This window comes from Poecilia reticulata, chromosome 19 (assembly GCF_904066995.2).
Source record: "Poecilia reticulata chromosome 19, P_reticulata-male-v2, whole genome shotgun sequence".
In the NCBI taxonomy this organism is placed as follows: domain Eukaryota; kingdom Metazoa; phylum Chordata; class Actinopteri; order Cyprinodontiformes; family Poeciliidae; genus Poecilia; species Poecilia reticulata.
In genome coordinates, this window is record NC_088848.1 from 19177458 (window position 1) to 19192231 (window position 14774).

At 36.7% G+C, this 14774-nt stretch overlaps 1 protein-coding gene across 2 annotated transcripts; it reads right to left on the minus strand.

Annotated features, from left to right (window-relative positions):
• Window positions 1–3974: 3974 nt before the first annotated feature.
• sult2st2 (sulfotransferase family 2, cytosolic sulfotransferase 2) lies at window positions 3975–14774 on the minus strand. Of its 2 annotated transcripts, none has more exons than XM_081600138.1 (6): window positions 14297–14774; window positions 8735–8946; window positions 7700–7826; window positions 7461–7555; window positions 7144–7324; window positions 3975–5844 (listed from the first exon to the last, which is right to left on the minus strand). In XM_081600138.1, the coding sequence occupies exons 1-6, from the start codon at window positions 14433–14435 to the stop codon at window positions 5735–5737; spliced, it is 864 nt and encodes a 287-aa protein (XP_081456264.1). In that variant the 5' UTR covers window positions 14436–14774; the 3' UTR covers window positions 3975–5734. The 2 variants fall into 2 exon arrangements, with proteins under 2 accessions (XP_081456264.1, XP_081456262.1); XM_081600136.1 differs by having other exon boundaries at window positions 7144–7327.

Consider the following 14774-nt stretch of genomic DNA (forward strand, 5'->3'; position numbering starts at 1 on the left):
TCAACAGTCTCGCGAATTGTGGCAGGTTGTAGATAAGAGCTGCTTTTTTCCCGCACGACATGAACCTAGCATGATGTGAGTGTTTTGTTTTTTTTGCTATGAACTTTATTAGTTTAGGACCAGAAGTGTTCAGAAAATATATAAAAAAAAGTGATGCAGAACAACTAGAAAGCCATATAACACAAAATGAAGCAAAAAAGAAGGGAAAATAAATATATTCAATAAAATAACCAGTAGTGAGGGGTCTTATTTTTATTATTATCTGGGCATAAGTCAAATATAAAATGAGACATACATAAATAAAATATGAGGGAATAACTTCATATTTTCTTAAAAACATTGAAGAACATTTTTTCTCAAGGAAAATGGGAAGGTATTTTCATATTACTTATTTATATCAATTTACTATTGCAATTCTTAGTTGAAAAACCGTAATCTGGATTAACAATGACCCTTGAATTATTTTAATCAGAGCCTGAGGCCATAGGGATATGATAACTTTAATTACAGCATTACATTATTTAGCAGTGCAAGTTTTTAATTTGTCAAAGTAGTATTTAGCGTTAGTGGGATCGTCTTAGGCTTTGATGTTAATAATAGTCATATTAACAGATATTTGTATATATTTTTGGCAAAGCAATAATGAAAATGGTTATTGTATGATTATTGTACAATTATTATTATTATTATTATTATTATTATTATTATTATTGTACCAGCAACCCTCCCGACCCCACTAAGGGACAAGGGTGTAAAGAAAATGGATGAATGGATTATTATTGTGTGAAGTATATTGCATTAAACTGATATAATTAAGACATGATGTTGTAATGCCAGAACTGACCAAAAGAGGTCAGTATAACATCCAGTCAGTAAATCTGCCTTTCAATCGTCGGAACGTGACTTTGTGAGTTGCAGTCCACATTCTTTTTTCTTTATGTTTTTTTGTATTTTTTCCTGACTGTCCACTTAAGAAACCAGACCCATAATCATCTGCATATACTCTCATTCTGTAAACATTAACTTTAGTCTTAAGTTTTTCCACTTCCAACTTTACGGAATAGGATTAGGGCCACTGGAAAAAAGAATAAAACAGTTCTGACTTTCATCTCAGAATTCTGAGATGAAAGTCAGAATTCTGACTTTTTTCCTCAGAATTCTCACTTTAAATTCAGAATTCTGAGATTAAAGTGAGAATTCTGACTTTAATCTCAGAATTCTCACTTTTATCTATCTTTGACCTGCACAAGCATGAGTCCATCTCTAACTTATTATGACAATAGAAAAAAGTCACAATAACAATAAACGGTACAATATTTAATTATTTGCTGATTAGCAGTTAGCACCACAATTATCAAATTCAACTGGTTTTCCCAACGTTCAGCTGTGATGCTTTCAATTTCTCTCACAAGCCCTAAAGTTAAAAACTGGGAATGATGTCCAACCTGAGTTGATATTAGTTTAGCTACTTATTGTAAATACAGGTCTTCCAGCCTGTATTTACAATAAAAGTAATTTTATGCTTTCAGATACAAATACAGGTCATCATTGTACTGGGTGTGCCTCGGTTTTGATGCTATATTATTAACGTAACTGGACAGCAACCACTATACATTATATTTAAGTGTATACATTGGATATATGCCATAGACAGAAGGAACATAGCACTTCCACCAACTTTCTCTACCGTTTACATCTGCGGCAGCCATATTGTCAGTCTGAAACAATGGATGATGCCAGTGCCATCAATTATCAATCAGTGGGTATTGATCAGACCTACACTGTTGAGGCTTGTACATACCTCACAAAAAAGGAGAAATACTTTTGTTTTCTCCCAGAACACAACAATATTACCCTGTCATCCCAGTCTGTTTCTAATACTCTGTAGTTACAAAGATGTTCTTCGTAGGATATATCAAAAGGTATTTCTTGTTTTTTTTTCCCTTCATTTCCTACGGTGAGTCTTTCAGGCTATTTTTAATTTTTTTACTTGAGGCTCTTCTTTAATCATTTACTTTCTCAGTTTCCCAAAACCATTCTAAGAACACCAAGCTTGTGCAGCCGAAAGCTCTTTGGGAGTCACTTCACTTCACTTTTGTACAAACACAATTTGTCAAGCTTTGTTGTTGCAATCTTTGGAGAATAAACTCCAAATTGGGAAGAAATGGTGTCTCTATGGAACAGTCGGCTCGTGTTACAGACGACTTTACATTTGTGTCCACGAGACGGACATGTGTAGACAAAGCGCTGGTAAAATCTTTTTTTTTTGCTTTCTGCTCTATGATTTATGTCTAAAGTATGCCATTTGCTATGCTTACAATCTCTGCTATGTGAGGAAGATGAGCTCTAAGTCTTCAGAAGACATCAGCAGAGTTTGCTGGCCTGCCAAACATTTCACAACCTTTAAATTACAACATGTCACTTCTTGTTTATAAGATGAGAACATCCCAACCAACTCTGTGACAAAAGACATGCTGACTGTTCTGTCAGTGTTAATCTTTTTACTTTAAAGCTGTCAGTTTCTCTGTAGTCTCTCACAAAGGACAAAATGAGACATAAGATGGAAATGGTTTTACAAGAACATTGTGTGTTTTTTTTTTCTTTGAAGCACTTGGCATGATAGCTCTTACAACACATTGCCCGACTCAGATAACCCCAAATTATTACTCCATACTCATGTGCATGACGTACTCCGTCGACTTTGGAGAATTTCCTTCAAACTCTTCATGTAAATTTGTCCAACAGAAAGTTGCTAACAAGGTTTTTTTCATGGAAGCTGTAGCTCACAGAAGCGTCACTGACTGAAGTGATCCTGTAAATTCATGCAGCCTGAGTCATCAAACCGTACCCAGGCAGGTATTTATTCTCAAGGTAGTAAACAAGACAGTCGTATGAAATGTGGTGCGGTCCAAATTTATACTTGTATCAATTCTCAGTTATAGAACAATACTGTACGTACACTCAAATGATCAGTAGGTCATATTTTGCCAAACCTTGAAAAAGGAGTTGATGTCAGCAATCCGTCCTCTTCTGCACGCATGTGGCGACAGAGGGAAGGAACAACTCAGATCTAACAAGAAATCAACAGCTCAGTTTGAGCAGCCATCTTTTGAGGCCAAAGGAGATGAGAGGAGATAAAAGAAGCAAACAGTAATTCTTAAGGGAACAATGGAAAGTACAGAGAGTTAATGTAATGGTGTGTTCACACTAAACGAGTTTTGAGCGTCAGGCGCGTCTGGTTTACAGTCAAAGTCTATGCGGAGATGCATCGAGGGTCGTTGAGGCGTGTTTTAAGTGTCTAGTGCGACGCAATTTGAATCGTTTTGAGCGTATGAAGCGTCCAGCGCTTCACATAGATTTTGAACGTAAACCAGACGCGTCTGACGCTCAAAATATGTTTGGTGTGAACAAACCATTAGACATCATCACAGTCAGAAACACAGGAACCCACTGTCAGGTATTTCTTACTTTAGTATCGTCTTTATCTAACCAAAACATCCAGGTCTATATATCAGCTATACTTGTATGAAAGATTTTCCTGAAGTTACAAACTAACATGAGCTTTTACTTTTGAAACCACTTACTTTCAGTTTTATAGTTACAAAAAAGAAATTATGCTGTACATTTGTGTTTTTAACTATCTGGCCACACAATTTACACAGGAGACAGCTTTACCCTGCCCCCAAAGGAAGAATATTAGTTATTATTTTTTCATTTTTGCATGAAATAGCCAGAGTTTGTTCTAAAAACCGCTTAGTACCTAAAAAAAATGATAAAGGAACAAAAATTAACATGTTTGTGTACAACTTGAGATGAAAAGACTCCTTAAACACTTGAACTTATTGACAAGAGCCAACTCTTGACTTTGCTGTGTGAGACGCAACGTTTACAGTTGCCCAACATTTGGTGCTTTTCAAAATCAGTATATTTTGAAAATATATATACAGTATGTTCAATAAACTCGAACTCAAAACTGGAGACACAGAGTGTAAGAGTTTTTATTTGTTTTGTACAATTTTCTACAGTATTATACTAAAAAGCATAATGAAAGGATACAGGACTATGAGTTACATAGTTTTTATAAGAGTGTGTATGGAAGTCAACAAATATATTTGTTTTGGTGAAACATTATTAATGTTCTTAAATACATTCTTTTAATTACATTACATAAGTGCTTATGAAAAGCAGTAGTAGCTACAGGTTTTTATAGGATTTCAGCTGCTCAGGAATTAACATGCCTGGTATTTTTGTTGAATACAAGTTACTTACTTCAAGTTTATCTTTGCCACTTTACTACAGGTGAGCATAGAAAACCTATGGTGCTTCTCCATATGTGCAATGTAGGCATGCTATGTACGCCTTTCTCTTTACCATGGCTGAGGTTCTCAGTCGTCCATCAAGCTTTAACACAGAGAACTACTGCAACTCAACATGTCTTCTTCATTCTCTAAAGGCCAACATTATTCCAAAAAATATTCTAAATACACTGCTCAAAAAAATAAAGGGAACACTTAAACAACACAATATAACTCCAAGTAAATCAAACTTCTGTGAAATCAAACTGTCCACTTAGGAAGCAACACTGATTGACCCGTCGAGGGTCCCCGTTGTCAATCAGTGTTGCTTCCTAAGTGGACAGTTTGATTTCACAGAAGTTTGATTTACTTGGAGTTATATTGTGTTGTTTAAGTGTTCCCTTTATTTTTTTGAGCAGTGTATATTAAAGGTCAATCTTGCAACATATGAGTAATGTGCTTGGAGGAATGCTATTACATCAAACCTTCCCTTTCTGAACTCCGTGAGTCAATAAAATGCATGCAGCTTTTGAGGACAAAGTGAAACACCATCTAATGGCAGAGCCGCCTGAACTATAACAGCAAAACTAGCTCTTAAAAAAATTACTTCTGTCCCGCCTTAAAGGGATAGCTCAAATTTTTTCAACAGAGGTTGTCTGCAGCAACTCTCAGTAATAGTTTTGTTGCCTGAGCCAGAAAGATGACATACAGCAGTGAGTTTGCAACATTTTTTAGAGTGGTTAAAAGCTAACCACTAGGTCGAGGTGAAGAGCTAAGTGCTGTGTCACGGTGAAAAGCTAACTGATGAGTCGCCATTTTAGCCAATTTAAGCCATTTAAAACAGCTAATGCTAAAATTGTTTATTTGTGCTATAGTAACATGTCAATTGCCTACATTTTCCCTAAGCTAATCAATCTTCATGGCACAGGTTTTAAACTATTTATTCTGTTGACAGTTTCCATTTGATTCAATCAGTTATCAGCTTAGCTACTGACTAACTACAGTAGTTAAAGTGTTTCAATGATATTTTAAATGCATTAAACACTAAGGGTTTTTTTTATTCTTGGCTTATGTCACTTAACACAGTTAGCTTGGCTATTGAAGACCACACTTTGCCTTCAATAGCCAAGTTAACTCACTGGTTTTCCAAATTTGCAAAACCAGTGTTTCCATGAATTTGGGAATTTAGAAATTTGGGTTTTAGGTATTTTCCCAGTTCCACTTACCCAGTAAGCTCTGATTTCCTAGGCAAAACGGATCACAACATTGAGGATTAGTTTTTGTTTTTTTTTGGTTTTGTAACTTAGTTAAGTCACAGAAGAAGAGGTCAAAGTTTGAACTGATTTCTTTTAAATACAGTATTGAATTTTTCAGTCAGTGGTCTGACATACAGGTTAATTCTTTTTATGAAATGGTTAAAGTAATTGCACTAAACTGGCTTAATCCCAGTTGAATTTAAAGTTCACGTCTTTCATTTTTTCTTTGAACACTGCATCAAAGTGCTGTGCCTCTTCTGGTGTAAGCAGGTTCCTCCAGTCTCCAGCGACCCCTGAAATAAAACACAAGAGACGTGGAACCTTTTGGAAACTCTTGTTTTTTTTTAAAGGAAAATGTTGAATTTATCTCATCGGTTATAAAAAGCAATTTGTGCACAAATGTAACATAAATTTAAGTCTTTTTGACTTTTATTTGTAAAGACACTAATGTGTCCAATTTGTTGCCTTAATTCATTTGAGTTGAAATTTTTATATTTTCAGAAACAAATAAAAATGAGAATATTCATGCATTCAATTTCTACAATTCATATAGCTCTATTTTTTTAAAGCACATATATTTTGTGCGGTTTATTGAATCAGGACAAAGATGGAACAGTTCAATAAAAAATAAAGAATAAGACAGGTAGTTTGAGCAAGACACAAACAGCAATACCATCGAGACGGCCATAGATGTTGTTCGTGAGCATAAAGTTTATCATAAGACAAAATGGTTTCTTGGGCAATAGTTTCCAGGTTGTAATGCCTGCTTTTTACATCAGTTCAATCAGTTCAATTACAACGTCAGTGTGAATGCTGCTAGAAATACAGCTCTGGGAAACATGAAGAGACCACTTAAAATGATCAGTTTCTCGGATTTTACTTTTTACAGGTATATGTTTGAGTAAAATGAATATTGTTCTTTTATTTTATGAACTACAACATGTCTCTGAAATTCCAAGCAAAAATTTAGTATGTGCAGAAAATGAGAAATGGTCAAAATAACACAAAAGATGCAGAATTTTCAGACCTGAAATAATGCAAAGAAAACAAGTTGATATTAATTTAGAAACAACAATGCTAATGTTTTAACTCAGGAATAACCAGGAGATTTTCAATGGGGTTCAGTGAAGTGGGCTCTTCATTTTTTCCAGAGCTGTATAGTGTTAAGATTTACAGAATTTGTCACAAGTAGCCATCATTGTGACGAAGTGCTTTTAAATTTATCTGTAGCGTGCTGCATTGCTAGGTCTCCAAGCTATTACCTTTAGAAACCTTTTCTTTTGATTTTATCCTCCTTTCTGGATGAACCACCAGGTAAATCCTTATATTACAAACTCACCCAGAGTCTTTATTAGTACTTTAGTTATGGGCATCCATTGTGCTATACAAAACAACGTCACTACTCCTGTCACTTTTAGCAGCTTTTTCAGCTACGTTGAGATTCTTAATTTTTAAGGGCATTTAAAATCAGGAATGTTTCCAAATTCACTGTACTAAATCATCCAAACCAGTTTTAACTGGCATGAAAACCAGGAATCTAAAACTGATACCCGTTCCACCACTAGGGGGCCATGTTAATAATGAAAACTCACCTTTACGAAGGAACTGACTCTTTGTTTGGTCCATGAATTCCTGGGGCACCACCGAGTAGTTGGACATAGGGTTGTTCTTCATGTTTTTGAATAAACATTTGTCGGCTATCTTCTTCAGCACATCAGGCTCCAAGGGCTTCCCCAGGAACTGAGCGATTCTGCTCACAGAGTCGTTCAGGTCCTGCTGCACAGGAAGGCACAACACCATTCCATTTTAGAGATCGGTTCATGTTCACAAAGAGTTTCATGGCAAGATTCGCTATTTCTGTACGACTTGTTTGAAACCAAAAACAAAGGAAAAAGCACTTTGCTGTCACCTTTATCATATCCTCGTAGGAGATATACATGATCTGCAGTTCCTCTTTAGCGTTCAGCCAGCCTTTCACGTGGTCAAACCAGGAGCCAAAAATAACTGAAAAAAACCCCCCCAACAGATTCACAAATTTTTTCTCTTTATCAAGGATTGTGAATCAGGTTTTGAACACAAATACGATTAGATTTATATTCTGTAACACTTTCACAGTGAATGCAGACAAAGCTACATAGAGATGGTAACCTTTTCCCGTGAGGAATTTCTGGAGGAATTCGCTCTGCGGACCCGGTTTCACCAAGAATGAGGTGATGTTGTAATAGTGAAAGGCAGATGTGAACACGTCTTTGGGGTTCCTCATGACGTAGACCACCTGCAGAGATGGTACAACAGTCAGTGTGGAAACTTGTCAGAAAATATATTCCAACCTGTTTTACATAAACTCTGTGTGTTGTTTATAATGCGTCTCCAACGTACAGAGTTTCATAGCAAAACCCTCTGGTTTGTGTATTTATTTGTTTTTCATTTCAAAATCACAAAATTAGACATTTCTACTAACCCAAAATGTTCAAAAGTAAAACTTCCTCACATCTTTTAACAATTATTTTAACATGCACAAAATGGAATAAGATGGCTTACATTATTTTAAAAATTCACGCAGTGCAGAAACAGATCATACCTTTTTGAATTTGTGAATTTCTCAATGAGTTGTACTAACTTTTTTTTTTATCTTTTTCTTTAAAAAGATGCGACAAAATCTGGATCACAAGCTCATATCAAAAGTAGCGATGCACCGATCCAATATTAATATCTGTATCAGTCCCAATATCGAGAAACATCCTAGATCGTTTATCGCTGACAATGCGCCCGATCCATAAGGGCGGCTCTATTCAGTCTAATTCTATGTTTTGCGCTCTGAGCGACATTATTCTTTAATTATTTATTTTATTTAGAATTTCTAATCGATTGAAGCTTCTGAACCATTTGAAACAATGTTTGTTGTGGTTTATTTTTACATGTTTGAGTTATGTCAGAGTTATCAATGGATTTTGTAATTCAGTACATTTATGTTTGTTTAAAAAAAAAGGAAATGTTTTATGTCAACTAAAGTACTGTTTTCGGTATTAGCCGATGCTAAACCTCCGATATCTGTATCGGGATCAGCAGTGAAAAAAGTGGACAGGTGTATCCCTAGTCAAGAAGGGATAACACAGAGAGGATTTTTTTTAGATTAATAAAGTACAGCAGTGATCCCAACCACAGACTCAGTGGCAGGTTTACCTTTGGTTTTACTTGAAAGAAGGACGCCGGCATCATGTTGTAGTGGAAGTGTGTGGTGAACAAGCGGGGAGACGGCCGCTGTTCGAGCTTTAGGATGGAGGCCCGGGTTTCCTCCAGCCAGGGAACGCGGTCCCAGTTAGGCAGCGTCTCAACAGAGGCTGGATCCCCTCCACTTATGATCATGGGGAGAATTTCCTGCATCCAAGTTGTCCCTACACAAAGGAAACAAGGTAGTGAGAACATGCAGCCTTTTTTTTATTTTATTACTGTTAGCAAATATTTAAAGTCAGGACAACCATGCTGAATATCACAATGTTTCACAGAGTTTTCATTAAAGTACGTTGATAAAATCCGCCAAACGTGATGGATAACTTGAATTAAAGGAAGAAGACTTCCCCTTTCAACTTTTCTTACGTTAGATTTGTAGATTGTGACAAACTGAATAGATTTTAGTTCAAGTTCAGAGCTGAAAAATGCAAAATAAAAAATTATTAATTTCAAATGGATTCTAATCCTAACCCCTAACCCTCTTTTCCTTTTTCTTTCTAAAAGTCAGGATCAGCACAGTTCATTTAAAACTGACCCTGTAGCTTTTAAACCATAATCGCTGTGAAACAATCTGAGATTAATGAATGGCCTTTATCACTGGCCAAAATAAACCTCGGCCTTATTTTGGCCAAGGTTTCAGACGCAACAACATTGGAAACAGCCTAAAAGCTAGCCGAGGTAAATCAAAGGTTACGGAAAGTTAAGTACTACTGTTTTTTTTTTTTCATGGTTTCAAGCCTTGTGTTTACATAGAAACTGACTGAAAACATTTTTTTTTTAAAGAAATTGGTTCCAGATAAAAATACCCATTTAAAATGCCTTGCTTGCATTTTTGTGTTTAAAAAGAAAAAAAAATAACTATGTCACAGCCCCAATTTCCAAAGTGTACTTCCCCCATACCTCATCTGTATTTGGTGTATTGCTGCTGCAGCGTCACACCACCACCCTGCAGGCCTGTCACTGCAGCGTTTGGCTTGTTTTTAGAGATCTTACAATGATTTATCCACAAAGGCAGCCTTTCAAAAACAAGAAGTGAAAATATAGTTTTCTAAAAATGTTTAGATGTTAAAAATATCCCAATTTCCGTAAATTATTACAGTAATTTTATGAATAAAAACTACACTTTAATACGGATCTAGAACTTTGGTGAGCAGGTCTTAGAAAATCCACTTCAGAACCACTGGAATAACTCAAAATTCTAAGTAATTGAGTAAAACTTTAATTAGGCAACCTAAAGTAGATATGATCAATATACATCAAGACTAAAATGTCCAGATGGACTTGAGGAAATGAATACTTTAACTGTCAGGAATCTTTTTTCCCACAATATCACCATATTGCTGATCTGCCACCACCATGGAGAACACACCTACATAAAGAAGATTCCAATGCCTAATATATCCTGAGTTATGCAAGGTATATCATTTGAGGCATGAAGATAAAACAATTCTCTTAATGTTGCATACAGGTGTGGCTCAGCTAATGGAAGTACTAGCATTAGCTCTTTTCACATCACAGTCCTCTGATATGGCAGCAAAGACAACTAACCTCAGCCTTTTTACAAGTCCAACACTGCTGGGCACATCCTGCAACAATGGGCGCTTACATACAGTAAATGGAGAAAGAAAGGCCTTGTCCAGCCAGTTTGTGACTGAAGCATGGTTTATTATAATGACATGTGACTCTTGTCCCACTACTCCTACCGTCACAACACACAGAAACTTGTTTACCTTCAAGGTGCAACGGAAAGCAGGTTAACCTCAACCCCCGCTTTCCATTCAGGACATTACTCAGCATAAATCGTTTACCGTATCAAGGGATGCCACAACACTAGAAAGTAATGTTTCAAAACTCTTAAAGGGTCTTTTAATAAAATGCCGGACAAAGTATCTGATGAACCAGTTTTGCTAGCTGTATAGAGTCAGCCAACAAGTTTGTCTCTCAGTGGCTACATTTCCATTGACCATACAACAGCGCAACTTGACATTTCGAAAATAAATTTGCTTCATAGAACCACAGCAATTTAATGTTTTGATTCAAGAATGTGAGGTGACTCTTTTTGCCATATCAAAATTTGTTTATTTCTCAAAATAGCAATTTTTCGTACGACACAAGTTACATCATCATCAGTTGCCACTGACACAAACCACAACAAAGAAGCTTTTTATTTAAATGACTTATCGCACGTACAAACTTATTCATGTGTCATTTTAATTGCGTCTCTTTTTAAAATTTTTAATGGAAATTGCGAAACAGCCAATGCCTAACACACAACGAGCCTGCGTGGCAGTCAGTTCCCTCTCAAAAAGGCAAATGTTTGTTTTTTTTTAACTTGAAGATTAAATAAAACCAATTTCTCAAATCTCATTTGCTGGATGCATATCTTCAAAAAGAGGTAAATCATGGTGACCACATATAGAAATCAATTTTTATACAGGACTACTATCCATACTTCTGGTTGCTTTCGGTTGAACGCCACAGCGTCAGACAGAATACTGATACGTCTCCAGACCGTAACTTTGCCAACAGGTCGTTTCCCACCAATAACACCTGGGCTGTATCTTGACCTAAATGCACAGAATGCTGGAAGATGTGGGCGACACTTCTGTGAAAACTTATCAGATCAAAACGGTGTCAAAGGCAGAGAGGAAGCCTCAGATGAGTTGAAACAAGAGCCAAAGATTTTTTTTAAAAAAGGCAGTTTATCAACAAATATCTCTTTAACCTCATGAGTCAAGCTCTTGACCACAACACTGCACTGAGACTGCACCAGTAAAGGTTTGAAATTATATAAACTTTAACAGCAAGACGTCAAAACGTCTGTGTTGGGTTTTACTGGATCTCAGTGCCCTGTTTGACGCAGCTAACCTATCTGATGTAGAGACAGGAAAAGTTGGTGCGACCGTCTGCTCCTACGACTTCTGGTTCAGATGTTATCAGTCAGATTGAAACTACGCTGTCAATTTGACATACTTTTAAGCAAACCAAAAAAAAAGAAAACCAGTGTGAGGTTCCTCAAGGCTACAATCTCAGGCCACTTTTTTTTTTCATCTACACGTTCTCCTCTGATTAGACGATGTAGTACTCCTACATCTACTATATTTATCAGATGATGTATCGGAATCAATATCCGATGTTTATTTACGTCTGGTTGCAATTATGACACAATGTGGGAGAGTTGGGCTGTTTATCTGACACATAGAAGCAATTTAGGTGGTGTGGTTGCTTTTATAAATTGTTGTAAGTGTAAGAATAAATATATACATACGAAATATCAGTAAATATTGGTAATCACCTTAAAAACATCACTAGAATACAAAGTTTACTGTCAAAATGGGACACAGAAAAACTTGCTGTTAATTTCAGTAGGTTACATTATTGTAATTATCCTATTTGGGTTTCTGTAACAAAAGAAGTAGGCAATTGCAGTTTGTCCTTAATGTTACCAAAAGTGTCTTAAACAAACCAAGAAAATGGATCACATCAATCATATCAGCCTTTATTGATGTAGTTATTCCTTATCGGCAAAAGGACAGATTTTAAAATCTCATAGATGATCTGTAAGGTACAGACTGGTCTAGTCGAGTTGCTGGTCAGGTACAAACCTTAACTGTGTTCCCAGGACAAGAACTAAACAAGGTAAGACTGCATTTAGTTTCTATAATCCTTAACATAGGAAGAGACTCTGAAAGTCTGACGTGTCCAGAAACTGCTGGTTCCTGCAAATCAGAAACCAAAAGTTTCTGATGCAACTTTATACCAACGTTGCTGTTGGTCACAACTTTCCCATAAAAGGTAAGATATTACTATATCAAATTATTTTCATGATTGAATTTTGTTTTAAATTAGCAATTTTAGGGCACCTGGTCCAGTTTTCAACAACGTTTGCTTGTCTGAGAAATAAATCTATGTTTTTTTTTACAATGTGTGTCGCATGAATGGATGTTACCGTTTAGAAGACACCTAATCTTGTTGGAGTTTATGACAATAAAGATTACTGGGTTTTTTTTTAGGCAAATGAATAATCTCAGGACCAATCTGTTCTTTACAAAGAACCGATATCTGGTTGCGTACTGTGAGATCTTACATGGGGAGACAAAAAGAGTAGAGAAAAAGGAGAGGGAAGGCTGACCCGAGTATTGAAAGAAGCAGATTAAGCTCTCAAAGAGCCCTGTTGTACTGTTCTGTTCCGAAAAGCTAAGAAAACCCAAAGGAATCACTGTACTGTATAATGGTTGTGAAAGACGAAAACTCCTGTCCTCTGGAATCATGATGGATAAATGACTGCCTTAGCACCTGTGGTGGAAAATTGCTACAAGTTAACATCTGCTGATCATGCTATATTAAATGCTTGTGAACTCTCACAAAAAGAACAATTTGGATTACATGTAGAAAGTTGGAAGTTGTTTTTTACAGCTGCATCAGAACCAGACCGCCCCTTGTTTTTAATTCCTTATCCTTGGTCTAAAACTTATGTGTTGTCTCTGCCTGGCAGAGCTTTTCACTCAGAACTCCTTCACTATTGATTGTCCTACAAGCTCTCTGTATTGTGCACAATATATGAATAAACCTGATTGAGTGATTTCACCTGACAATGCTTGGTAATATAGTTTTGTTTCCACAACACACCCAACTGGCTTGGTAATATGTAGTAGTGCCAATAATCTCAAAAAGTAAGAACAGATGCCAAGTAAAGCCATTGGCATGTATCAGTTTTGAGAGGCTTGCAAAGTCATTTCTACGGCTTTGGGACTAAAGCAAATTACAGTGAGAGCCATGATCCCCCAAGGGAGAAATGTGGACGATCCATTAAAAACGTCTATTTTTTTTTTGTTCTCTTGCACAAAAAACATTACTTTAAGAACAAACACACTTGGGTAATGAGGCAGAATTATGATCCAGAAACAGTTATTTTTGATACAGTTTAAGGGCCTTTTTTCTAACTACTTTCTGAGGACAGACTGCTCTTTATGAGGAGGTGGTTTTTGGGTTAGTTTGAATTGAGTTTAGGTTAAGTTGAGGGCTTGACAACTTAACCTGGTAATGGCTATGTTTAGGGTAAGGGTCGATGTTAGGCTATAGAAATGAATGAAAGATGAATGAAAGTCAATGCAAAGTCCCCGTGAAAATAGACTTACTGCGTGTGTGTGGGTGTGTGTAGAAAAGAAACCGTTTGTTTCAACACGTTTTAAAAGTGCTGCCATTTGGCACAGCGTAACTTTATGCCTATAAGGAACTTTCTCTCTCTCTCTCTCTCTCTCTCTCTCTCTTTTTAATCGTCATTTTTCCAGATGTCTCACGGTGATGGTAGAACGATGATGAAAAGCTACCTCCGGATAACCCTTGGCTGGAGTGTAAAGTCCAATTCTTGGTCAGTTTTGTATAAATTATCGAAACACCTCACTATTTACGCGTTTATCTAGCAGTCAGAATTTATATTATTTATATATTTTTTTTAAGCATTAAAATACCCCCCTCCTCTGTTCATGACGCGAATGACGGCGGGACGCTCACCTGACTTGGGGTACGTTACGATGACAACATCGTCAGGACGAAATGTAAACTCCTCGTAGTACTTGAGGCTCTCCGGAGTATGTATCGCGTTTGGTACATAGACGCCCTTGTACAGAGTGTAGAGGTCCGCTTCAGTCATGGTTCCGAGCAGAGTGAACGGAGCTACGTGTGTGCGGCTCGGGCAGCTCCGAGCTGAACACTGCTGGACTTTGTCTGAACTTTGTTGATACTAACGAGTAGGATGGGACTATAAGCCGTCGTCTCTTCCGGTCTCTCTGTTAGATTTTGAAACGCAACACAAAACACAGTTTTCAATTCTGTATCCTTTAGCCATATATGTGTGAAAATGAATCGCAGATGTTTTGTATGTTTACAGCGCTTCGCAAAAGTATTCACACCCTCTGTTCATCTTACAAACACAACCCTGAATGTGACTTTAAGACTTTTTGTGGAAGACAGAGACGGCCCAAAGCATAAG